General features: G+C 42.4%; 2 protein-coding genes across 4 annotated transcripts in view; both read left to right on the top strand.

Moving 5' to 3' along the window:
• LOC143767339 (uncharacterized) overlaps positions 1-14047 on the top strand; it is a 200490-nt gene extending 186443 nt beyond the window's left edge. For both annotated transcript variants that reach the window (XM_077255574.1, XM_077255575.1), the window contains one exon: positions 11109-14047. In XM_077255574.1, the coding sequence (XP_077111689.1) occupies positions 11109-12562 (1454 nt within the window). In that variant the 3' untranslated portion in view covers positions 12563-14047. The remainder of the gene's footprint in view (positions 1-11108) is intronic.
• A 6971-nt stretch (positions 14048-21018) lies between these two features.
• Positions 21019-27872, top strand: part of LOC143767347 (uncharacterized) — a 294161-nt gene continuing 287307 nt past the window's right edge. Inside the window, exons 1-5 of one of the 2 annotated variants that reach the window (XM_077255596.1) lie at positions 21019-21072; positions 24630-24779; positions 24909-25088; positions 25172-25295; positions 25379-25473. In XM_077255596.1, the coding sequence (XP_077111711.1) occupies positions 24702-24779; positions 24909-25088; positions 25172-25295; positions 25379-25473 (477 nt within the window). In that variant the 5' untranslated portion in view covers positions 21019-21072; positions 24630-24701. The remainder of the gene's footprint in view (positions 21073-24629; positions 24780-24908; positions 25089-25171; positions 25296-25378; positions 25474-27872) is intronic. The other variant, XM_077255595.1, reaches the window with a different exon arrangement.

Below are 27872 nucleotides of genomic sequence, written 5' to 3'. Positions count from 1 at the left end.
TGGACTGGCCCACCAGAGAACCGGAGAATCTTCCGGTGGGCCCTGGCTTCTCCTTCAGAAGAGTTCATAGTGCAAACCTTGAAGTTGCTGTGGGCTCTTCAGTAGGGGAGAAATGTGGTCCCTCAGAATCAAATCCTCAGGTGGGCCCAATGTTCTCCAGTCTGACACTGGTCATTGGATATTACTGTATAGCTTCCAGCTGTTCTTGGAGGTCAGAGAAATGTTCTGATTTTCACGTCTTCCGTGAAATGTCTCTCTCTTACCTTTTGTTGTCCCTTCATATCTCCTCCTCCCCTGACACTGGAGAGATGGGTTCAGCATCTATTTGCGCTCTACACACTTACATTCAGTTAAATAAGTAATTCTTCTCTTTTATTGAGATCTGGTCTTATCGGGATTTGAACACCCAAACTGTATCATAGCAGGAAGCAGAAAAAGCTACAAGCCACAGCCTGCACTGTCAAGTATTGGAGAATTTTCTCTTCTTGAATGTGCTCTGTACTGTCTTAAATTACAGGAACGTTATACTTGTATGTAGAGATACATCTCTTTATCCCAGTGTATTTCAATATGCCTGTATTTTAAGGATGAAATAAAAGTTTGATTTTTCTTTATTACTATAAAATTGCTAAAAAATTATTAAAAACAATTGCAATAATGACATTTTAATGCATTTAGAAATACATTTGGTATCCCTGCAATTGTAACAGACAAGACAATACAGTAAACAAATTACACTGCTCAAAAAAATAAAGGGAACACTAAAATCTCACATCCTAGATATCACTGAATGAAATATTACAGTTGTAAATCTTTATACATTACATAGTGGAATGTGGTGAGAACAATAAAACCTAAAAATTATCAACGTAAATCACAACTAATATCCCACGAAGGTCTGGAGTTGGAATGATGCACAAAAGCAAAGTGGAAAATGAAGTTACAGGCTGATCCAACTTCAGTGGAAATGCCTCAAGACAAAGAAATGATGCTCAGTAGTGTGTGTGGCCTCCGCGTGCCTGTGTGGCCTCCGCGTGCCTGTATGACCTCCCTGCAACGCCTAGTCATGCTTCTGATGAGGCGGCGGACGGTCTCCTGAGGGATCTCCTCCCAGACCTGGACTAAAGCATCTGCCAACTCCTGGACAGTCAGCGGTGCAAGGTGACTTTGGTGGATGGTGCGAGACATGATGTCCCAGATGTGTTCAATCGGATTAAGGTCTGGGGAACGGGCTGGCCAGTCCATAGCTTCAATGCCTTCCTCTTGCAGGAACTGTTGACACACTCCAGCCACATGAGGTCTGGCATTGTCCTGCATTAGGAGGAACCCAGGGCCAACCGCACAAGCATATGGTCTCACAATGGGTCTGAGGATCTCATCTCGGTACCTAATGTGTTGTGATTTTGCTTTTTGCTCCCTCTAGTGGTCATTAGTGATTTGACTCTGGAGCGTCTGTCTTTTCCTATATCCTCACCTGGGCCGTTAGTTCAGGGGCGTTGCTATATAAGCTCCCTGGACCTTCAGTTCAATGCCTGGCATCGTTGATATCAGAGCTAATCTGTTGTGCTCTTGTCCTCTGATCCTGGTTCCTGTTTTTTCAAGCTAAGTCTGCTTCCTTGCTTTTTGCTTTTGTTTTGTTTGGTATTTTTGTCCAGCTTGTTCCTATCTGTATCCTGACCTTTGCTGGAAGCTCTAGGGGGCTGGTGTTCTCCCCCCGGACCGTTAGACGGTTCGGGGGTTCTTGAATCTCCAGCGTGGATTTTTATAGGGTTTTTGTTGACTAGATAAGTTATCTTGCTATATTCTGCTATTAGTAAGCTGGCCTCTCTTTGCTGAACCTGGTTCATTTCTGTGTTTGTCATTTCCTCTTACCTCACCGTTATTATTTGTGGGGGGCTTGTATCTTGCTTTGGGGTCCCTTTCTCTGGAGGCAAGAGAGGTCTTTGTTTTCTTCTCCTAGGGGTAGTTAGATTCTCCGGCTGGCGCGAGTCATCTAGCGATCACCGTAGGCATGATCCCCGGCTACTTCTAGTGTTGGCGTTAGGAGTAGCTATTTGGTCAACCCAGTTACCACAGCCCTATGAGCTGGATTTTTGTATCTTGCAGACTTACACGTTCCTCTGAGACCCTGTCCACTGGGGTCATAACAGTATGCCAGGCCAGTATTAAATGTTTAATGCATTGCAGAAGTGGGATTATAAGAAAGAAAATTTTGAGGTTTTTTTTTTTCCCTCTCTCATTTTTTTTTTTTCTTTTCCCCTTTACCTCAGAGTGGCTTAAGCTTGCTGCAGACATGAATGTCCAGACCTTGATTACAAGTGTGGACCAGCTTGCCGCTCGTGTGCAGGGTATACAAGATTATGTTACCAGAAATCCTAGGTCTGAACCCAAGATTCCGATTCCTGAACTGTTTTCAGGAGACCGATTTAAGTTTAGGAATTTCAGGAATAATTGTAAATTATTTTTGTCCCTGAAACCTTGTTCGTCTGGAGACTCTGCTCAACAAGTAAAAATTGTTATTTCATTCTTACGGGGTGACCCTCAGGATTGGGCTTTTTCGTTGGCGCCAGGAGATCCGGCATTGGCTGATATTGATGCGTTTTTTCTGGCGCTCGGTTTACTTTATGAGGAACCCAATCTTGAGATTCAGGCAGAGAAAGCCTTGCTGGCTATGTCTCAGGGCCAGGACGAGGCTGAGGTGTATTGCCAAAAATTTCGGAAATGGTCCGTGCTGACACATTGGAACGAGTGTGCACTGGCCGCTAATTTTAGAAATGGCCTTTCTGAGGCCATTAAGAATGTTATGGTGGGTTTTCCCATTCCCACAGGTCTGAATGATACCATGTCCCTGGCTATTCAAATTGACCGGCGGTTGCGGGAGCGCAAAACCGCAAATTCCCTCATGTTGTTGTCTAAACAGACACCTGATGTGATGCAATGTGATAGAAAAACCGCAAATTCCCTCATGGTGTTGTCTGAACGGACACCTGATTTGATGCAATGTGATAGAATCCTGACTAAAAATGAGAGGAAAATTCATAGACGCCGGAATGGCTTGTGCTACTACTGTGGTGATTCTACACATGTTATCTCAGCATGCTCTAAACGTATATCTAAGGTTGTTAGTCCTGTCACCGTTGGTAATTTGCATCCTAAGTTTATTCTGTCTGTAACTTTGATTTGCTCACTGTCATCTTATCCTGTCATGGCGTTTGTAGATTCAGGTGCTGCCCTGAGTCTTATGGATCTCTCATTTGCTAAGCGCTGTGGTTTTATTCTTGAACCATTAGAAAATCCTATCCCTCTTAGGGGTATTGATGCTACGCCATTGGCAGAAAATAAGCCGCAGTATTGGACACAGGTTACCATGTGCATGACTCCTGAACACCGCGAGGTGATACGTTTTCTCGTTCTACATAAAATGCATGATTTGGTTGTTTTGGGGCTGCCATGGTTACAGACCCATAATCCAGTCCTTGACTGGAAGGCTATGTCAGTGTCTAGTTGGGGCTGTCGTGGTATTCATGAGGATTCCCTGCCTGTGTCTATTGCTTCTTCTACGCCTTCGGAAGTTCCGGAGTACTTGTCTGATTATCAGGATGTCTTTAGCGAGTCCAGGTCCAGTGCATTGCCTCCTCATAGGGAATGTGACTGTGCAATAGATTTGATTCCAGGCAGTAAATTTCCTAAGGGAAGACTGTTTAATCTGTCGATACCTGAACATACCGCTATGCGTTCATATATCAAGGAGTCTCTGGAGAAAGGACACATCCGTCCGTCTTCTTCCCCTCTTGGTGCGGGATTCTTTTTTGTGGCTAAAAAGGACGGATCTTTGAGGCCTTGTATTGACTATCGGCTTTTAAATAAGATCACTGTCAAATTTCAGTATCCTTTGCCGCTGTTGTCTGACTTGTTTGCCCGGATTAAAGGTGCCAAGTGGTTTACCAAGATAGACCTTCGTGGTGCGTACAACCTTGTGCGCATTAAGCAAGGGGATGAATGGAAAACCGCATTCAATACGCCCGAAGGTCATTTTGAGTACTTGGTGATGCCTTTTGGGCTCTCTAATGCCCCTTCAGTTTTTCAGTCCTTTATGCATGACATTTTCCGGAACTATCTGGATAAATTTCTGATCGTTTATCTGGATGATATTCTGTTTTTTTCTGATAATTGGGACTCGCATGTGGAGCAGGTCAGGATGGTCTTTAAAATTTTGCGTGAAAATTCTTTGTTTGTCAAGGGCTCAAAGTGTCTTTTTGGTGTACAGAAGGTTCCCTTTTTGGGGTTCATTTTTTCCCCTTCTGCTGTGGAGATGGACCCAGTCAAGGTCCGAGCTATTCTTGATTGGACTCAGCCCTCGTCAGTTAAGAGTCTTCAGAAGTTCTTGGGTTTCGCTAACTTCTGCCGTCGTTTTATCGCTAACTTTTCTAGCATTGTGAAACCTTTGACGGATATGACCAAGAAGGGCTCCGATGTGGTTAATTGGGCTCCTGCTGCCGTGGAGGCTTTCCAGGAGTTGAAACGTCGGTTTACTTCGGCGCCTGTTTTGTGCCAGCCTGATGTCTCGCTTCCCTTTCAAGTTGAGGTGGATGCTTCAGAGATTGGAGCAGGGGCCGTTTTGTCGCAGAGAGGCCCTGGTTGCTCTGTTATGAGACCTTGCGCCTTTTTCTCTAGGAAGTTTTCGCCTGCCGAGCGAAATTATGATGTGGGCAATCGGGAGTTGTTGGCCATGAAATGGGCATTTGAGGAGTGGCGTCATTGGCTCGAGGGTGCTAAGCATCGTGTGGTGGTCTTGACTGATCACAAAAATCTGATGTATCTCGAGTCTGCTAAACGCCTGAATCCTAGACAGGCCCGCTGGTCATTGTTTTTCTCCCGTTTTGACTTTGTTGTCTCGTATTTACCAGGTTCAAAGAATGTGAAGGCCGATGCTCTTTCCAGGAGCTTTGTGCCTGATGCTCCTGGAGTCGCTGAACCTGTTGGTATTCTTAAGGATGGTATTCTCTTGTCAGCTATTTCTCCAGATCTGCGACGTGTGTTGCAGAGATTTCAGGCTGATAGGCCTGATTCTTGTCCACCTGACAGACTGTTTGTGCCTGATAAGTGGACCAGCAGAGTCATTTCCGAGGTTCATTCCTCGGTGTTGGCAGGTCACCCAGGAATTTTTGGCACCAGAGATCTGGTGGCCAGATCCTTTTGGTGGCCTTCCTTGTCTAGGGATGTGCGGTCATTTGTACAGTCCTGTGGGACTTGTGCTCGAGCTAAGCCTTGCTGTTCTCGTGCCAGCGGGTTGCTCTTGCCCTTGCCTGTCCCTAAGAGACCTTGGACACATATTTCCATGGATTTCATTTCTGATCTTCCGGTGTCTCAGGGCATGTCTGTTATCTGGGTGATATGTGATCGCTTCTCCAAGATGGTCCATTTGGTTCCTTTGCCTAAACTGCCTTCCTCTTCCGATCTGGTTCCTGTGTTTTTCCAGAACGTGGTTCGTTTGCACGGCATCCCTGAGAATATTGTGTCAGACAGAGGATCCCAGTTCGTTTCCAGATTCTGGCGATCCTTTTGTAGTAGGATGGGCATTGACTTGTCGTTTTCGTCTGCTTTCCATCCTCAGACTAATGGACAGACGGAGCGAACTAATCAGACTTTGGAGGCTTATTTGAGGTGTTTTGTCTCTGCTGATCAGGACGATTGGGTGACCTTCTTGCCGTTAGCTGAGTTTGCCCTTAATAATCGGGCTAGTTCCGCCACCTTGGTTTCGCCGTTTTTCTGCAACTCTGGTTTCCACCCTCGTTTTTCTTCGGGTCATGTGGAACCTTCTGACTGCCCTGGGGTGGATTCTGTGGTGGATAGGTTGCAGCGGATCTGGAATCTTGTGGTGGACAACTTGAAGTTGTCACAGGAGAGGGCTCAGCGCTTTGCCAACCGCCGCCGCGGTGTGGGTCCCCGACTACGTGTTGGGGATTTGGTGTGGCTTTCTTCCCGCTTTGTTCCTATGAAGGTTTCCTCTCCCAAATTTAAACCTCGTTTTATTGGTCCTTACAAGATATTGGAAATTCTTAATCCTGTATCCTTTCGCCTGGATCTTCCTGTGTCGTTTGCTATCCACAACGTGTTTCATAGGTCCTTGTTGCGGCGGTACGTTGTGCCTGTGGTTCCTTCTGCTGAGCCTCCTGCTCCGGTGTTGGTTGAGGGCGAGTTGGAGTACGTGGTGGAGAAGATCTTGGATTCTCGTCTCTCCAGGCGGAGGCTTCAGTACCTGGTCAAGTGGAAGGGCTATGGTCAGGAAGATAATTCCTGGGTGGTCGCCTCTGATGTTCATGCGGCCGATTTAGTTCGTGCCTTTCACGCCGCTCATCCTGATCGCCCTGGTGGTCGTGGTGAGGGTTCGGTGACCCCTCACTAAGGGGGGGGTACTGTTGTGATTTTGCTTTTTGCTCCCTCTAGTGGTCATTAGTGATTTGACTCTGGAGCGTCTGTCTTTTCCTATATCCTCACCTGGGCCGTTAGTTCAGGGGCGTTGCTATATAAGCTCCCTGGACCTTCAGTTCAATGCCTGGCATCGTTGATATCAGAGCTAATCTGTTGTGCTCTTGTCCTCTGATCCTGGTTCCTGTTTTTTCAAGCTAAGTCTGCTTCCTTGCTTTTTGCTTTTGTTTTGTTTGGTATTTTTGTCCAGCTTGTTCCTATCTGTATCCTGACCTTTGCTGGAAGCTCTAGGGGGCTGGTGTTCTCCCCCCGGACCGTTAGACGGTTCGGGGGTTCTTGAATCTCCAGCGTGGATTTTTATAGGGTTTTTGTTGACCAGATAAGTTATCTTGCTATATTCTGCTATTAGTAAGCTGGCCTCTCTTTGCTGAACCTGGTTCATTTCTGTGTTTGTCATTTCCTCTTACCTCACCGTTATTATTTGTGGGGGGCTTGTATCTTGCTTTGGGGTCCCTTTCTCTGGAGGCAAGAGAGGTCTTTGTTTTCTTCTCCTAGGGGTAGTTAGATTCTCCGGCTGGCGCGAGTCATCTAGCGATCACCGTAGGCATGATCCCCGGCTACTTCTAGTGTTGGCGTTAGGAGTAGCTATTTGGTCAACCCAGTTACCACAGCCCTATGAGCTGGATTTTTGTATCTTGCAGACTTACACGTTCCTCTGAGACCCTGTCCACTGGGGTCATAACACTAATGGCAGTCAGGCTACCTCTGGCGAGCACATGGAGGGCTGTGCGGCCCTCCAAAGACATGCCACCCCACACCATTACTGTCCCACTGCCAAACCGGTCATGCTAAAGGATGTTGCAGGCAGCAGATTGCTCTCCACTGCATCTCCAGACTCTCACATCTGTCACATGTGCTCAGTGTGAACCTGCTTTCATCTGTGAAGAGCACAGGATACCCGTGGCAAATTTGCCAATCCTGGTGTTCTGTGGCAAATGCCAAGTGTCCTGCACGGTGTTGGGCTGTGAGCACAACCCCCATCTGTGGAGGTCGGGCACTCAGACCATCCTCATGGAGTTGGTTTCTAACCGTTTGTGCAGACGCATGCACATTTGTGGCCTGCTGGAGGTCATTTTGCAGGGCTCTGGCAGGGCTCCTCCTGTTCCTCCTTGCACAAATCCTGAGGTAGCAGTCCTGCTGCTGGGTTGTTGCCCTCCTAAGGCCCCCTCCACATCTCCTGGTGTACTGGCCTGTCTCCTCATAGCGCCTCCAGCCTCTGGACACTACGCTGACAGACACAGCAAACCTTGCCACAGCTCGCATTGATGTGACATCCTGGATGAGCTGCACTACCTGAGCCACTTGTATGGGTTGTAGAGTCCGTCTCATGCTACCACGAGTGTGAAAGCATAACCAACATTCAAAAGTGACCAAAACATCAGCCAGAAAGCATTGGTACTGAGATGTGGTCTGTGGTCCCCACCTGCAGAACCACTCCTTTATTGAGTGTGTCGTGATAATTGCCAATAATTTCCATCTGTTGTCTATTCCATTTGCACAACAGCATGTGATATTGATTGTCAGACAGTGTTGCTTCCTAAGTGGACAGTTTGATTTCACAGAAGTTTGATTTACTTGGAGTTATATTCTGTAGTTTGTGTTCCCTTTATTTGTTTGAGCAGTGTATTTACGGTAATAAATACCTAGCGTAAAAACTGGCATGATTGATTTTGTTTCCTCATGAAACGCATAAAAAATATAATAAAAATTTGATTGGGTTTACATGTATGAATTTTCATCTACACGTCTTCTTCAGATATCCACACCTCATTGTGCAATAAAAATCTTAACTGATTGTTGGATTTTTGTTGCATTTTTTTTATGCCCTTCTCATTCTTACTTAATGTTTTTTTTAATGTAGATTTAAAGCAGAGTTTTTTATTGTTTTTTTTTTTTTTTTTAATAGTTCAGTGGGGACACTGAAAACGTGCAGGAAAAAAAAGTATTTATGCAACCTGTGAACATGGCCTTTCAAACACAAACAAAAACCCAGACCTTGTAGAACAGGGATTTCATACTCAAATACACAGAAGGCCAAAATTAAAATAGTAAAAAATAGTATAAAGGTCCCCACATAGTGCTCCATACAGTATAAAGGGCCCCACATAGTGCTCCATACAGTATAATACGTCCAACATTAAAAAAATGTAGAGGGGGAATGATGGGAGATTGAGTATCAGCTAACGCTTCTTCCTCCATTATTGCTGTCAATTGTATCAGCATATAGTATGCCAATATAGTTGAAAGTGCAATGCCAGGCGGTTGCAGGCTAAACATATTCGGAGGACCCACCCAGCGTTGCGGGCCAAATATACTCATCTGCGGGCCAGAGTTTGACATATGTGTTCTGGAGTGCAGCTATAGAGTCATGGCTGACTGCAACTATAAATGACTGGGCAAAAAAATAAAATCATTAGTCCCAACCATCCTGGATACAACACGACAGTCCTGGATTTGGATCTGAATACCGTTTTCTCAGACATCTGATAAATGTCACTCCCTGCTACTATGCCTCCTCTGACACCTCCTCTCGCCAGGGTAGATGTTTTTTTCTGTTCTGTAAAAATTGGACTGTATGCAACTGTACTATAAATATTTATATATATAGCAGGAGGCAAATATATAGGACCACCACTTAGTGACTGAGATTATACAAAGGTATGAATGCACCATATCCTAATACGTCCCCTTGGAAGAGTTAGGCTAGGTTCACATTAGCGTTTCTCTGCACAGCGTATCATCTGCATAAGCATGCCAAAAGGCATGGTTACGCTGCGTTATTTATCTGCATTAGCTTTGGCATGATGCAAAACAAAACGTCGCGTGTGCATGTGTTTGTAGGCGATTTTGCCTGCATTTGTGTTGTTTATACACATATTTCCAGGAGGGCGTGTCTTAATGGGCATGTGTCAATCGGTTCCTGGACATGCGCAGTCCAAGGTACACAATCACATCGAACACATGCGTACGCATGTCCTTGCGTACCAATGCATTCCCATAGACAGTAATGCGTTGTTTGGATGCACTCATCCGCAATGATGCGCATGCGCGCAATATCTAATGCCTAAAAAATGCAACGCCGGACACCGCCTGCATACGCATCCGCATGCGAATGAATGCAAACGCATGCCCCTGCCTACACCATGTTAAAGATATGTGCGCATGACGCATGCGGATCATACGCTGCGCACACATTCGCTAATGTGAACTCGGCCTTAGACGGTCATGTAATGAATTGCAGGTCTTTAGAGATGGTATGATTTGTGTCTCATATTAAATGGATTTTGTTTCTTCTGGTGCTGAACAGCTTAACGAACCATTGTATGCTGGTCAGAAACATGCAGCTCCAGTTCAGCTGCTTCTGATCTGGTCATTACCACTTCCTATATATACTTATCAGACCTTCTTGTCTCTGCCGGTGAAAGATTCCTCTTCCTGTGCTGTGTGGTAAAGCTAAGTGTTTGGAGTAGATTTGTTGTAGAAGTGTTCTGTGGTTTGCTATATTATGTGTGTGTTTATCTCCTGGTCCCTGTTCTCGTTTAGTTTATTCCTCCTTGTCCCTATCCTCATTCTTATTGTTGGTTAGTGCTCACCTATGTACAAGGTCCTCTTAAATTAATACAACTTATTAATCCTGATGGAACCTACTTTATAGCAAAGAACCTTGAGAACAAGAGTTACCTTTCCTGGAGAATCAGAAATCAGTGTGATAAACCAGGCCTTATGCCAGAAGTGCCTGCACCCTCATCGCTTCTGATGTTTGCCGTCTATTGAGATGTGATAATTGACTCGCCAATAGTGTAACCTAATGACCGGTAATGGCATGCCGCCAGCCTCCCATGGCGCCACACAATGTCTATTGGATACCCCATGCCGGCTGCTATTCCACACAAATGTGCCTGTCATGCTCTTCAGTGTTTGAAAGTCATAAGTTTGGGAATATATATAGTGAAGTGCTGCAACACATAAAATAGGTAACAAATTGGACTCGGATTAATTAATTTTGGTATCCAAACATGAAACCAGAATGATGTAGATGGTCCGTAATGTGTTAGAACGAGACATCGGGGTCCACTCACCAGGAGTACATCAAGACCGAGTTCTTCAGGGTCCTGTCATAGATATATTGTCATGGTTTCTATCACTAAGGTGATTAAAAGTGTTGATAAAACACAGATTTTCCTGGTGCTGCATGGTAGCTGAAAGGGTTCCGAAGTCTACCCTAATCTTAAAGTTTACAGAACAAGAATCACCACTCAATTAACTCAAATGCTTTGTCGACATCACGTTACAAAAACGCCCTGGATCTGATATGATAGTGAGTAGAGTTGAGCGAATTTTTCAATATTCGGTTTGGATTGTGTTTGCCGGCGAATATTGTATTTGCAGTATTCTCCAAACACCATTGGAGTTAATGGGAGTAGAAATGAGCAAATATGTTCAGAACCAATCATCATCATCAAACATAAATTTGGCACGAATACGGTACCAATATGGCACGATATGACGATCGTTTCTGAACATATTCGCTCAACTCTAATAGTGAATCGCTTGAGGATTTGTAAAACATCTACGTATATTAAACTTAACTCTTTTAATAAAGGTTATGTTTTTGGCAGATTACTGTTCCAGGGCATTGCAAGGACATCGGATATCTTCACATTTCAAAGCAAAAGATGGTGGCATAACACAACGTACACATGAAGAGCAAAGCAAACATCTTTCATCAGAACATTTTAAACAGGTCATATCAAAGACTATAAAACAAACTAAAAATCACAAAAGGGTTGATAAAGAACAAACAGCTCACCCTGTAAAGAAACCATATTCATGTTCAGAATGTGGGAAATGTTTTAGCCAGAAATCAGATCTTGCTAAACATCACAGGATTCACACAGGAGAGAAACCATTTTCATGTCTAGAATGTGGGAAATGTTTTAATCTTAAATCAACTCTTATTAAACATGAAAAAATTCATTTAGGGTTGAAGCCGTTTTCATGTTCAGAATGTGGGAAATGTTTTAGCCTGAAATCAGAACTTGTTACACATCAGGGAATTCACACAGGGGAGAAACCATATTCATGCCCAGAATGTGAGAAATGTTTTCATCACAAATCGTCTTTTATAAGACATCAGAGAAGTCACACGGATAAACAGGAATTTTCATGTTCAGAATGTGAGTTATGTTTTAGATTCAAATACAAACTGATTATGCATCAGAGAATTCACACTGGTGAAAAACCATTTTCATGTTCAGAATGTGGTAAATGTTTTAGGATTAAAGCCTCTCTTGTTATTCATCAGAGAAATCACACAGGGAAAAGGCCATTTACGTGTTTAGAATGTGGATATTCTTTTCATCAAAAATCAAAACTTGTTGTACATCAGAGAAGTCACACAGGAGAGAAGCCATATCCATGTTCAGAATGTGAGAAATGTTTCAGCAATAAGTCTGGTCTTGATCTCCATCAGAAAATTCACACAGGGGAGAAGCCATTTTTGTGTTCACAATGTGGAAATAGTTTTAAACTGAAATCAGATGTTATTAGACATCAGAGAAGTCACACAGGAGAAAAACCATTTTCATGTCCAGAATGTGGGAAAAATTTCAGTTTTAAGGCAAATCTTGTTGTGCATCAAAAAATTCACACGGGTGTCGAATTATTTTTTATTTCAGAACATGGGAAATACAGCATTAATTCAAAAATGGCACGAGAGAGAAGTCAAGCAAATAAGCCATTTTCATGTTCAGTATGTAGAAAACATTATAGCAGTAAATCATATCTTGTTTTACATCAGCAATCTCACACAGGGTGCAAGCCATTCCCATGTTCGGAATGTGGAAACAGTTTTAACATGAAATCAGATCTTCTTGTGCATCAGAGAATTCACACAGGGGAGAAGCCATTTTCATGTTCAGAATGTGGAAAATGCTTTGCAAAGAAGTCAACTCTTGTTACACATCAGAGAACTCACACAGGGGAGAAGCCATATTCATGCCTTGGATGTGAGAAATGTTTTACTCGGAAAACAAGTCTTGTCAAACATCAAAAAAGAGATGGACATAACTGAAAAAAGTATACAACAGAAACAGTCAAAATAAAGTCATACATAAAGTCATACATGAGAAAGAAAAGTTTGGAACAGACCTGGGCAAATTGCAGCCTATGGGCTACCTCTGTCCCTTTGGCTGTGTCTGCCTGTCCTGGTGACATAGTCAAAGGATAGAAGAGATTGATTGAACTGATCTATTTTATTGATTTTTGTCAAAATCATAACATTTTTTTGTGGCCCCACCCCCTGACAGCATATTTTTAACGGTGGAAGTGAGTGCCTTACCCATCTTCTGCACATACAGTAGCGTGTAAAAGTTTGGGCACCCCTGGTCAAAATTACAGTTATTGTGAATAGTTATGCAAGTTGAAGAGAAAATGATCTCTAAAAGGCCTAAAGTTAAAGATGACAATTTTCATTTGTATTTTGATGATAGATTTTTCACATGGACCAAATGGCCATGTGAAAAAAATACATTGCAGTGTGTACTATTCCTTGCCTTTTTTCAGAGCCCCATCTAGTCAAGTCTTTGGGTGTGTAGAAAAAAAATCGATCCCATACGGATCACCAGTTTAGCATCCTATTTTCACTAATGAATTGAAATTATTTACATAGCAAACTGTATTTGGTCCTGTAAATTTAATTGACTGGTGATGACATTACAGATGAAAAATCAGCCATTTTCTTTATATGCTCATGTGATCTTAGACTGACCAGTATTAGCTAATCAAAACCATACATGTTATGGCTTTTTATAAAGTGATAAAATTAATATTACACCTAATTCAGTTGATTGGTTTCCAGTCTTTCATGTGAACCCTTGGGAAAATTGTCTGCAATTACCAGTAATTTATATTACCTTAAAAAAGATAACATGCTATACAGCTCTGGCAAAAATTAAGAGACCACCACATCAAAACCCTGTCATGGGCAGCCCAATCTCCGGACCTGTACCCCATTGAAATCCCTTGGAATGTAATCAAGAGGATGATGGATAGTCACAAGCCATGAAACAAAGAAGAACTGCTTAAATGTTTGCGCCAGAAGCAGTATGAAAGACTGGTGGAAAGCATGCCAAGACGCATGAAAGCCGTGAATAAAAATCATGGTTATTCCACAAAATATTGATTTCTGAACTCTTCCTGAGTTAAAACATTAGTATTATTGTTTCTAAATGATTATGAACTTGTTTTCTTTGTATTATTTGCGGTCTGAAAGCCCTGGTTTTTTTTTTTCAATTTTGACCATTTTTCATTGTCAGAAAAAAAATACAAAAATTAGTGCTTAGAAATTCGGAAATGTATCAGAAGTTTATAGAATAAAATAACAATTTACATTTTACTCAAAAATATACCTATAAAGAGAAAAATCAGACAAACTGAACATTTGCAGTGGTCTGTTAATTTTTGCCAGAGCTGTATAAAACATACTGTATACAATGGATGTTTCACATTGATTTAAGTGTCTCAAAACTTGATAAACAATAATAAATGTTTCCTTTAAAACTTATATGCTTGAATTTCGTCTTTATTATTTTGAGTTGTCTCACCTTCAGATGTTGACTTCAACATGAAAAAGTGAGCAATGCTGATGACTTTGTGATGGCACATACAGTGGGGAAAAAAAGTATTTAGTCAGCCACCAATTGTGCACGTTCTCCCACTTAAAAAGATGAGAGAGGCCTCATAGGTAGACCACAACTATGAGAGTAAAAATGAGAAAAATCCAGAAAATCACCTTGTCTGATTTGGCAAGATGTATGGTGGAAAATAAGTATTTGGTCATTAACAAAAGTTCATTTCAATATTTTTTTATATATCCTTTGTTGGCAATGACAGAGGTGAAACGTTTTCTGTAAGTCTTCACAATGTTTGCACACACTGATGGTGGTATGTTGGCCCATTCCTCCATGAAGATCTCCTCTTTAGCAGTGATGTTTTGGGCCTGTCGCTGGGCAACACAGACTTTCAGCTCCCTCCAAAGGTTTTTTATGGGGTTGAGATATGGAGACTGGCTAGGTCACTCCAGGACCTTCATATACTTCTTATGAAGCCACTCCTTCGTTGCCCTGGCTGTGTGCTTGGAATCATTATCATGCTATAGACTGATCTACATTTTATCTTCAATGCCATTGCTGATGGAAGGAGGTTTGCACTCAAAATTGCACAATATATGGCCCTATTCATTCTTTCATGTACACGGATCAGTCATCCTGGTCCCTTTGCAGAGAAACAGCATGATGTTGCCACCCCCATGCTTCACAGTAGGTATGGTGTTCTTTGGATGCATTCAGCATTCTGTCTCCTCCTCTCTACCAAACAGTTTTAGTTTGGTTTCATCAGACCATATGACATTCTCCCAATACTCTTCTGGATAATCCATATGCTCTCTTACAAACTTCAGACGGGCCTGGACATGTACTGGCTTAAGCAGAGGGACATGTCTGGCACTGCAGGATCTGAGTCCCTGGCGGTGTAGTGTGTTACTGATAGTAGCCTTTATTACGGTGGTGCCAGCTCTATGCAGGTCATTCACTAGGTCCCCCCGTGTGCTTCTGGGATTTTTGCTCATTTTGACCCCATGGGGTGAGATCTTGCTTGGAGCCCCAGATCGAGTGAGATTATATCAGTGGTCTTGTATGCCTTCCATTTTCTTATTATTGCTTCCACAGTTGATTTCATCATACCTAGCTGCTTGCCTATTCAGTCTTCCCAGCCTGATGCAGGGCTGCAATTTAGTTTCTGGTGTCCTTCGACAGCTCTTTGGTTTTCACCATGGTGGAATTTGGAGTGTGACTGTTTGAGGTTGTGGACAGGTGTCTTTTATACTGATAACAAGTTCAAACAGGTGCCATTACTACAGGTAATGTTAAAGAAATGGTTAATCTTCATCTTTTTAATATCAGAAATATAAGTATTGTGCAATGTTATCATCTGAGTCTCTTCTAGCACGATTTCCCAGACATTCCACATAGCAGTGGTCAATAATTCCCAGAAATTGCCAAGGACATCTTGTTGTTTTTTTGTCCAGATTAACGATATGTCTGTTTTTGTCTGAATCCACCCAAAAATCCTAAATATTCAGCCAAAATCTCATAAAACGCAGACATGTGCAAAGCACCCCCCCCACACACATTCTTATCATGTGATCTATCTTGTATACCAGGATGTGTCTGACAACCCATTGTATAATATATCTCCTTGCCAATTTATTATGTAACTCTATATTTCCTTTTGATCTTGGGGCTTTAAAAAGCCCAGCCCTGAAAATAAAGACCAGAGACTATTTGGACAGACAACGAGCGTGTGTCTCTCTGATTATTGCTTCATCGCTTAGGTACCTATAAGACAGAACACCTGAGTAGGTTAGAAATCCTGTCTCTAACAACTTGGAGGCCTTCAGCGGGATAATATAATTTCTTCTTCGACTTTCATCTTAGACTGAACATTTGACTGCCTCACTCCTGAACAGAAAACCAGATCCCGGGTAAGTGAGTAGATTTATTACTCACACAGTTTTTTCTCCGGGAAAGGAGGCTTTCTAGAGTCAGTCTTTGGGAATTTCTAATGGGAAAACCCTCAGGTAAAAGAAAGTATCTGTTATTTGTTGTCTCTTGCTTGTCTGTTTTGTCTGTTGTTTGTTTAAGTGCTGTTAACAATTTTTTTTGTTTCATAATGAAGTACATGATTTTCCATGATTTTTTTTGTCTGTATCTATAATAAGGGTTCCTGTCTGTCTGTTTGTAACTATGTCAATGTTTGTTGACACTGTAAATATTGTAATAGAAGTGTCTTGATCCTGCTCTGCTATGCTCTGCTATACTTGTACTATGTTTGTTCTATTGTTTCTTTCCTTCTTTATCACTCTTATTCTGCTTTTGGTTAGCTAATTATATTAGTTCAGTTTATTGGTGCCTTGTCAGTTGTTAATTGATAAGTAGTACTGATAGCGCTGTGCTGAATTGTTCTGATTATACTGCGTTCCTAATATATTGCTGAATCTGTGTTGTGGAGTACGGAGCAGTGCTCATGATATGATGTATGGAGACTAAATGATGTGTGCTCAATGTATAAATTGCCTTCTCATTAAAAGCAGTGAGTAAGATAAAACTCTCCGGTTAGTTGTGTTATTACAGGGAGGGCAGTGCCACCCCTCTCAGTCATAGCCCAGAAGTCACATTGGGTTTTTCCTTTATCTTGTGGCTTGTTACATTTATTACAGATCCAGGTAGTGGATCTCATGGCTCTTTTATCCCTCTGCTCCTCCTGTTGATTGCCTGCATGCACTGGGGGTTGTGGGTGTGTGGGACTATTTTCTGTAGCCCCCACCAACCCTTTACTGGACTGGTCATCTCCTATACACCTCCATTCGCTGTCTACTCTGCTTAGGACCAACTTTTTTCCCTGCTTTATTGTCACCCGGAGGAGGTGTAGGGGTAGTCTGTAAGTGAAACCTGTCCTCACTTCCTTAGGTAAGGGCTTCCTGCTGCTGTCGGGGGACTGTTTACTGGGGTGGAGAAACTATCTGGGGACCCCTTTGGTAGCCCAGGGTATTGATTTGTAATTGAATACGTAGGAGTAGAGGAATCGTATGCTGGGAAGCCTGGCTGCATTTGCATTGCGACTGACGCTGGAATCAACCTTCCTCTTCACATGCAGCCTCACTCTTGACTGGGCTGCTGCTGGAAGGGGGGGCTGATCTCATGCCCCCCTGTTACAGGGGGGAAGCTACAGTGATATTGGAACTCTACCACTTCTAAATAGCCTTATGTGGGCATTGATAGGCAGGATGTGAAATGTATGCATGAACTCAGAACTATGTTTCATTATAGCCAAAAGTGATTTTTTAAGCAGCATTTGGGTTCATATCGGTACCCTAAAACATAATTTGGACATCCTTCACTTGAGACAACTAAACAAATAATGTTAATGATAGAAAAGCTGAACACAGAACTTAAACACATGCTAAAAAGGAAGAAAGAAATGTTTATCAAATGGAAAGAGGGAGGCGTATCTAAAGAAGAATATTATGCTGTCTGCAGAACCTGCAGGGCACAAATCAGATTTTCTAAAGCTGACAATGAATTAGGGCTTGCAAGAGACATCAAAAGCAATAAAAAGGATTTTGGGGATGTGTTAAAAATAAAAGAAAAGCCAAAGATGCTATAGGATTTTTACAGGATGAAAATGATGAAATGGTAAGAAAGGATGTTGAGGAGGCCGAACTTTTACATTCCTATTTTACATCTGTTTTCTCTCAGAAAGAAAATCTAACATCAACTGATTTTCACTGTCCTATTAAGGGAATAGAAGAATCCAGGATATAAATAAACAGAAAGATAGTGAGGAAACACTTAGCTAACATACATGAATTCAAATCTCCAGGTCCAGATGAATTACACCTCAGAGTACTGAAGGAGAAATCGGAAGAAATTTTTGAACCACTATCCATAATTTTTGAAAATTCTTGTAGAACAGGAGAAGTCCAAGAAGACTGGAGAAGAGCAAATGTTATCTTCAAATGGTGCTATCTTCAAAATGGGGAAGAAGGTGGACCCAGGGAACTATAGGCCGGTGAGTCTGATGTCTATAACAGGAAAGATCTTTGAACAAATTATTAAACAACATGTATTTAAGTAGCTGGATAAGAATGAAGTGATTAAACAGAGTCAGCTTGGGTTTGTAACAAATAAGTCATTAACACCTATAGTTCATCACCAAGATAAATACCAAACCAAGCAATAATTACCAATATCACCAAAAAGATTGCACTAAGCAAAACTGGTTGAAAACCATATAAATTTTATTTATGACAATAACTAGCAAAGATAAAAACATAACAAGCTAATAAGTCATGTCAGACTAACTTTATTTCCTTCTATGACAGAATCACTGACTGGGTGGATCAGGGAAATGCTGATATAGTATATCTTGACTTCAGCAAAGCATTTGACAAAGTATCTCACACAATCCTTATTGAAAAAATGACTTAAGTATGGAATGGACAAGGCAACTGCTAGGTGGATTCATAACTGGCTTAGGCTACTTTCACACAAGCGTCATTCGACGCACGTCGCAATGCGTCGTTTTGGAGAAAAAACGCATCCTGCAAAGTTGCCCGCAGGATGCGTTTTTTTCTCCATAGACTTTCATGAGCGACGAATTGCCACACGTCACATCCGTTGTGTTTTGGCTGACCGTCGGCACAAAAAAAAGTTCAAAGTAACTTTTTGTGCATCGAGTTCGCCATTTTTGACCGCGCATGCGCGGCCGAAACTCTGCCCCCTCCTCCCCGGAACTCACAATGGGCAGCGGATGCGTTGTAAAACTGCATCCGCTGCCCATGTTGTGCTACATTAACACACTGTCCGTCGGTACGTCGGGCCGACAGACTAGTGTGAAAGTAGCCTGTCATGTCGGACGCTGTTCGGACCAGGTCGTCCGACAAACAGCGGTAATTCCGCTTTTGACCACTATTTACTCATTGGCGTCTGCTAGATTTTGTCTAGCTTTTCCGGGGTTAATTTACCTGATCCTCGGATTGGAAGCTGGGCCATTTCCATGGCCTTTAAATAGTTCTCCTGATCATTGGGCGTCGCCGATTATAGCTTCTGTCTTGCGTTGTTATCTCGGTCTGGAGTGGAGAGCTGGTGGTTGGAGATTCGTTGCTGGTGGTGTATATTCCTTCGTCTTATTTACTCCTTCCTATATTTGTATTTATTTTGCCCTGCACATTTATAGTGTATTCCTGAGTGTCTGCGGCGTGGTGTATATTTTCCTTTACCCTTGTCTGTGCTAACTGTGGGTATTTAAGTATTACCTCTTCACTGGGTGGTGGGTGGAGGTTTCAGCCTAGGGCTGAGCTCAGGAGTTAGGGTGAGGTTCGAGGCCTGAACATGCACACCTTCAGTGTAAACTTCAGATAGAGGGTCAGTCAGGATTTCCCTAGTCTTAGGGAAATTGCAGGAGCTCGGGTTATTAGCTCTCGCTCACCAAGTCTCTCCCTGACATAGCCTTAGTGATCGGACCCAAAGGGTACTGTCACACTCTGCAACTTTCCAACGATCACGACCAGCGATACGACTGACTGAGTGCCGCCGTAAAGTGAAAGCAGATCACAGCGGTGATGTCACCGCTGTGCTCTGTACTGCCTTACGGCCAGGAGTCAGTCAGAGCGGGAAGCAGACGGCAAGGGACCTGAATGACACCGGAATGTGAGTATGTACTGTTTGGTTTTTTTTAACTTTTACGCTGGTAACCAGGGTAAACATCGGGTTACTAAGCGCGGCCCTGCGCTTAGTTACCCGATGTTTACCCTGGTTACAAGCAAACGCATCGCTGGATCGCTGTCACACACAACGATCCAGCGATGACAGCGGGAGATCCAGCGACGAAAGAAAGTTCCAAACGATCTGCTACGACGTACAATTCTCAGCAGGGTCCCTGATCGCTGCTGCGTGTCAGACACTGCGATATCGTATGGATATCGCTGGAACGTCACAGATCGTACCGTCGTAGTGATCAAAGTGCCACTGTGTGACAGTACCCAAAGAGTGGTCGTAAATGGCTGCACATCCAGTTGGAAGAATGTCTCAAGTGGGGTACCGCAGGGTTCTGTCCTGGGCCCTGTATTGTTCAACATCTTTATCAATGATTTAGATGAAGGAATTGAGGGTAAACTGATTAAATTTGCTGATGACACAAAGATAAGAGGGAAGGCTAATATTACAGAAGATAGAGGATTCAAAAAGATATAAATAAATTGGAGCAGTGGGCAGCAACTAACATGCACACAACTTACACCGCTCCGCTCTGTACTCATTGTACATGCACACACATCCTACACACACGACTCCACTTTGCAAACATCTTACACACACAACACCGCTCTATACACGTGGCAAACACACGTCTCCACTCTGTACACATCATATACATACACGGGTCTGCTCTGTACACATCGTATACACAGCTACGCTCCGAACACGTCCTATACACACGGGTCTGCTCCATACACCTCATAGACACGCGGCTCCGCTCCATACACCTTGTACACCCACGGCTCTGCTCCGTACACCTCATACACATGCGGCTCTGCTCTGTACAGCTCGTACGCACATGTCTCTGCTCCATACATGTCGTACACACACGACTGCTCCGTACACACGACGCCGTGCCATACATGTTGCAAACACACACGACTCCACTCTGCACGCATCCTACAGAAACCGCTCCATACACATCACACCTCGTACACACACGGCTCCGCTCCGTACACCTCGTACACACACGGCTCTGCTCCGTACACCTCGTACACACACGGCTCTGCTACATCCACCCTGTAAACCCCTCCTGACCCCACACAGAAACTTCCCCTCATCCAGCACCATGACAACCAGCACAGCAGAGTCCTGCATACACTGAGGCCCCTGATCATGTGACCCCTGACTCCTCCCCTCCTGTGACCTCATCACAGGTCCTGTGCGCACAGAACAGCCATATATGTGGTGTGCGGCTCTGCAGGTGGAGGTAGGTGCTGGAGATTCCTCATTACTAGGTGCTATAACGCTTTCTTCCCTCTCCTCTGATAGATACATACGGCCCAACTATGAAGAACCAGAAGTCCTTAAACACATATTGCTTCCATAGTACAGCGCCCGTCTGACACACACAGAATAATGTCCCCACAGTGCCACCATCCCCCCAATCACATTCATATACTAGAAGATGCCCTCCAAGGTACGGTACCACCCACCCAGATGCTAATAAATAAATGCCCCCTTCTCCCCATTCCTGATACAGATGACCCCGGACACAGCACCGACCTCCTGGATCAGTTTCCCAGGGCTGGAGATGTGGCCCCCGGGCCGGTGCTATAGATGTATGAGGGGCTGTTATCTGCGGTGTGGGCTGTACATTGTAATGGAGACATTCTGGGGACAGATTATCCCAGAAATAGAACTTTTTATTTCTTTTGACAATGTCGCTGTATTTTAGCTTTTTCTTCACTTTATATTTTTAATGACACTGTTCTAGGACCCCATTGTTGTCATGGCGATATATTGGGGTGTGTTGGTGGAAACATGCCTCTCCCGCTGTGCGCTTCCGCAATAATCACAATTGAGAGTCCTCAGTAGTTGATGCATTTTAATGACTGAAAAGATGGGAACAAATAGCCGCTATCCAGACTCCTTCAGTCTGTTCATCAGCTTATAGTATATTTGTTACAACGAAAACATCAGGTTCTTATAAATATTGGGGGAAAACTAAAAAGTGCAATACAACTGCAAGATAAAATACCAAAATGTACTTAGAAAATGTTAAAATAGAAATTCCATATTTTTAAAACATTCCTCATACACACGTGGTCAAAATTGTTGTACCCTTCGTTTAATGACAGAAAAGCCCACAATGGTCACAGAAATAACTTGAATCTGACAAAAGTAATAATAAATAAAAAAAATCTATGAAAATGAACAAATGAAAGTCAGACATTACTTTTCTCCACAGATTTAAAAAAAAAAAAATAAAACTCATGAAATAGGCCTGGACAGAAATGATGGTATCCCTGAAAATAATGTGACAAATGGGACATGTTAAATCAAGGTGTGTCCACTAACTAGCATCACAGGTGCCTACAATCTTGTAATCCGTGAGTGGCCTGTATATAGGGCTACAGATACTCACTGTGCTGTTTGGTGGCATGGTGTGTATCACACTCAACATGGACCAGAGGAAGCGAAGGAAAGAGTTGTGTCTCAGGAGATTAGAAAGAAAATTATAGACAAACATGTTAAAGGTAAAAGTTATAAGACCATCTCCAAGCAGCTTGATGTTCCTGTGATTACAGTTGCACATATTATTCAGAAATGTAAGATCCATGGGACTGTAGCCGACCTCCCAGGATGTGGCCGCAGGAGGAAAATTGATGACAAATTGAAGAGACTGATAATACGAATGGTAACAAAAGAGCCCAGAAAAACTTCAAGCTCAAGGAACATCAGTGTCAGATCGCACCATCCGTCGATGTATGAGCCAAAGTGGACTTCATGCGAGACGACCAAGGATGACACCATTGTTGAAAAAAAATCATAAAAAAGCGAGAATGGAATTTGCCACACTACTTGTTGACAAGCCACAAAGCTTCTGGGAGAATGTCCTATGGACAGATTAGACAAAAATGGAACTTTTTGGCAAGGCACCTCAGCTCTATGTTCACAAACTGAAAAATGAAGCATATCAAGAAAAGAACACTGTTCCTACTGTGAAACATGGAGGAGGCTCTGTTATGCTCTGGGGCTGCTTTGATGCATCTGGAACAGGGTGTTGAGAATCTGTGCAGTGTGCAATCAAATCTCAAGACTATCAAGGGATTCTAGAGAGAAATGGGCTGCCCAGTGTCAGAAAGCTTGGTCTCAGTCGCAAGTCATGGGTCTTGCAACAGGATAATGACCCAAACCACACAGCTAAAAACACCCAAGAATGGCTAAGAAGAAAACATTGGACTATTCTGAAGTGGCCTCCTATGAGCCCTGACCTAAATCCTATTGAGCATCTTTGGAAAGAGCTGAAACATGTTTCTGGAAAAGGCAACCTTCAAACTGGAAACAACCGGAGCAGTTTGCTCTTGAGGAATGGGTCAAAATACCTGCCGAGAGGTGCAAAAGTGTCATTGACAGTTACAGGAATCGATTGATTGCCTCAAAAGGTTGTGCAACAAAATATTAAATTAAGTGTACCATCATCTCTGTCCAGGCCTATTTCATGGGTTTTTTATTATTATTATGTGGACTTTCATTTGTTCATTTTCATAGATCTTTTATTTATTATTACTTTTGTCAGATTCATGTTATTACTGTGACCATTGTGGGTTTTTCTGTCATTAAACGAGAGGGGTTCAGCAATTTTGACCATTTGTGTAGATAGAGGGCACAGTGGTGTCGATAAATCATCCTAATGTGCTCAAAGTCTCATAATTATTTCGATTTGAATGTCTAAAGAGCGATGTACAGTACACAATAAAAAGTGTTGCTAAGATAAATGGGATAAGAGGCTAGTACTGTAAGACATAGGAACATAAGACACTAAGTAAAGTCCAGGCTAGGCTTATATATGGTATATATAGTAATAAATAAAAGATGTGTAGCAACGCCTGCTTGGACCTATATATTGAAGATGTGAATAAGGGCTAATCCAACCAAGAGAGTATACTATTTCATGAAATAACCGATAGAGAGTTAAACAATAGAAGTATTTAGAATGATCCTGCCAAATACCTGTACTATCAAAAGATGTGGACCCAAATGCCCATTAACACTCTTCGTTACAGAACACATTACATTAGATAATTTAAGGACAGCCTTATTTTGAGACATCCTCCTCTCACCTGAGACCCTTTACAATATCTCATCCAGAAAAACTCATAGTCAGATTCAGGAGAGACAACGTGAATTGTAGATCTGTCTTAATTTCTGTGGTGATCTCCGTCAGAATTTTCAATCCAATTTTGTATCTTATTCCTTGTGTGTAAATTATATGTCATTTATTTCTGTTTTTAAGCACTGTACATTATTTTTTAAATATTAAATTTAAAGTTTAATAAGTTTGTTCATTGCTGTTCTAAATGTACCCACATCAAAAAGGAAATGTACAGCTTGTTTTTTTTACCCAGTGTATGTCAAATTGCAAACAGGACCTATCAGGTTCTTTGAAAAGTTAGCTGTGCATGTGAGCTAGTGTACCACCCAGGGCAGGCGTCTTGGTGGCCTATCAAAATGGTGAGCTGTGGGTGCAAGAAGTGTGGTGTGGATGTGTGAGATGACTGTGGGGGGCACTTAGCTCATTTTCAGCCTATTGTGGTAGTTGTATGGAAAAGTGAGTGTGAGAAGCGGAGTCCTCCCTTTACAGTCACATCCAAGTCACGAGTGCTCAAGTGGGTGATGTTTATGACATTCCAGTTTACACGATCTGCGAATACAACAGCTACACGTTCTATCTCCTCATATGTTCCCCTTATTATCTCCTGTAATTGTATTATTATATGGAATCTTTATTATATCACATTGGCTCATCTTCTCCCGAATTAGGTCCCTACAATTTTGGATCCTCTCAATGGAGATCTTCTATAAAAGAGAGTTTTCCTGATTTACTCATCACGGATGGATAGGGACAGGGACAAGATGGAGGAGAGGATATTACACCTCACCCTAGAGATCCTCTTCCGGCTTACTGGAGAGGTGAGAGATTCTGATGACGTCACATTACATCATTCTTATCTATGGGAATAACAGATGGACAGAACTGGAGAGGTGAGGACTCTGGAAATGTCTGTAGTGAGATTTATTAATGTGTCTCTCCATAACCAGGATTACGCAGTAGTGAAGAAGACCTCTAGTGAGCGCTGTCAGGACCCTGTGTCTGAGGGATGGGGAAGACCCCTGAGCCCAATCACGGGGCCTCCACCTCACCCCCTGATACATGAGGACATCAATGACCAGAAGATCCTAGAACTCACCTACAAGATGATTGAGCTGCTGACTGGAGAGGTGACACTGCTGGGAATGCTGGGACATTATACAGTAACGCTATGAAGGGATCAGGATGATGACGGTATCATTGTATGTGTCAGGTTCCTATAAGGTGTCAGGATATCGCCATCTATTTGTCCATGGAGGAGTGGGATTATTTAGAAGGACACAAAGATCTGTACAAGGAAGTCATGATGGAGGTTCCCCAGCCCCTCACATCACCAGGTAATAGACAGGACTAAATACACACGGCCTATAATTAACTGTATGGAAAAAATCAATTCAGTCCCTGTATCTGTTTTCACCAGTTCTATCCAGTAAGATGACAACACCAGAGAGATGTCCCCATCTTCTTCCACAGGACTGTGCAGAAGAATATCCCAATGTTCCTCAGGATCATCAGGTAGATGGAGAGAAGGTGACATGAGATCTCCCTTATGATGTGTAGATGGCTGTGAAGGTCTTATGCTCAGTCTTGTTTTATCCACCAGTATTATATGTTTTATACTTGTGTAATGAGAACGGTGGAGATGGCAGGATTAGAGCTGATCATAAATGTGACTTCTCCATCTGTCTCTGACTTAAAATATTTGCCTCAGGGTAAAGATCTGAAACTAAGAGATTTTTATATTTAACCCATTTTTTGTACTGTTTATTCCTTCTTTAAATCTCATTTAATTTGTCATTTTTTAAGCACTGTACATTTTAATATATTACATCTAAAGTTAAAGCTTGTTATTTGCTGTTCTAAATGAATCTACATGAAAGAGGAAAAGTATAGCTTGGTTCTTTTACCCAGTGTATGCCAAAGTGTAAAAGTACCTATCTGGTGCTCAGAAACGTTAGCTGTGCATGTGAGCCAGTGTGCCACCCAGGACAGGCATCTTGGTGACCTATCGGTATGGCGAGTGATGAAAATAAAGTGAGGTGGTTGCAGTTTCAATGCCCTTATGCCCAAGATGCTGATGCTAAATCTAAGTGTCAGTTGTTTTTTTACTCGCCAGCCTTAGTTTAAATGGGGGAGTCAATTTAGCAAACTACTGTCTTTTATGGTTCATCAGCAAAATATGTTTAATCCTATTGTTGAGTTCAGAGCTATGAATGGCTCTATAGTAACGTCTGCATTACTCATTCTTTTTGAGCATATTATTACACTTTATACAAATCTCAGTGCCCTCTTAATGTAATGACTGCCTGTACTTATCAGATTTACAGTCCCTTTCTCAAAATGAGAGAGGTGGCAAATCTTTTTTGATGCTGATATCACAGTAGAGTAAATTAGCACGGACATGAGTGATATGGCCTCCGGTAAAGCACCATGCCCAGATGAGATACCTCTGTAGTCATATGTTAGACATCACAACGCTTTTATTCCTCACGTTCTGAAGGTTTTTGTTGCAAGAGTTCCAGGGTGATTTTTCACCCACTTACTTTTATGAATCTAGCATTATTGTATTATTAAAAGAAGGGAAAGATCCTTTGAATTTCCAATATTATCGGCCTATTACTTTAGTAAAAGTTGATTCTAAAGTCGTCACTAAGATTTTAGCTATGAGACTCAATAAAGTGATTCTAAATTTAATACATCCAGACCAAACATGGTTTATGCAAGGCAAGAGCACTTCCATAAATATCATAAGGGTCCAGTCCATAGTCCAGCACTTTTCACTATGGCCTGAGAACAGCTGGGGATTAGCCGCACTTGATACCATAAAGGCATTTGACTCAGTAGAACGGCCATTTCTGGTGGCATGTCTTCATAAATTTGGATTTGGCCAAATGCCTATACTATATGTGGCCCTTAAGGCTAAGGTGGTAATGAATGGCCTTTCATCTGCATCTACCTCACTTGAAAGAGGATCTCGTCAGGGCTGTCCTCTCTTCCCCACTTTATTTGCTTTGGCTATTGAAGCATTAGCTATGAGAATAAACTCCATGCCATCAGACAGATACTAGTGATGAGGGAACGTGCTCGGATAAGGCTTGTGTGCTAACCGAGTGTCTTCGGCATTCTCGAAAAATATGTTCTAGTTTCTGCGGCTGCATGTCTCACGGCTGTTCAACAGTCGCAACACATGCAGGGATTGCTTGTTTGTTAACAACCGCGAGACATGCAGCCGCGGAGACTTGAACATATTTTTCAAGCACACCGAAGGCTCTCGGTTAGCACATGAGCATACTCTGATAAGACCTTATCCAAGCACGTTCGCTCATCACTAACAGATAATATTGGGTTATATACTGATGACATGATCATTTTTATGGACCATGTTGGTGACACTTTAGCTTATGTTACCTCTGCTATAAATAAATTTGGTAGATTTTATGACATTTCTATAAACTAGAACAAATAGGTGTTAATGCCTCTTTCATGTGGGCCCTCTATCCAATTAGATTCTTTGTCACTTTTACCACTGGTCACACATTTTAAATATCTAGGGATCAATATTCATCAAGACCGTAAAAGGGATCTCTCTTCCAACATTCATTGAATCATAGAATGTTAGAGTTGGAATAGACCTCTAAAGTCATCATGTCCAACCCCCTGCTCAATGCAGGATTAACTAAACCATTTCCAACAGAGGTCTGTCCAGCCTCTGTTTGAACACTTCCATTGAAGGAGAACTCGCCACCTCTCGTGGCATCCTGTTTCACTCATTCATCGCCCTCACTGTCAAAAATGTTTTTATAGTATCTAATCTGTATCTTCTTCCTTCCAGTTTCATTCCATTGCTTCTTGTGTTTCCATGTGCAAATGAGAATGTGTTTAATAATTTGTTGAAAGATCTTACCTGATATAGA

This window comes from Ranitomeya variabilis, chromosome 4, assembly GCF_051348905.1.
Source record: "Ranitomeya variabilis isolate aRanVar5 chromosome 4, aRanVar5.hap1, whole genome shotgun sequence".
NCBI lineage: Eukaryota > Metazoa > Chordata > Amphibia > Anura > Dendrobatidae > Ranitomeya > Ranitomeya variabilis.
This window is presented reverse-complemented; position numbering and strand designations above follow the sequence as displayed.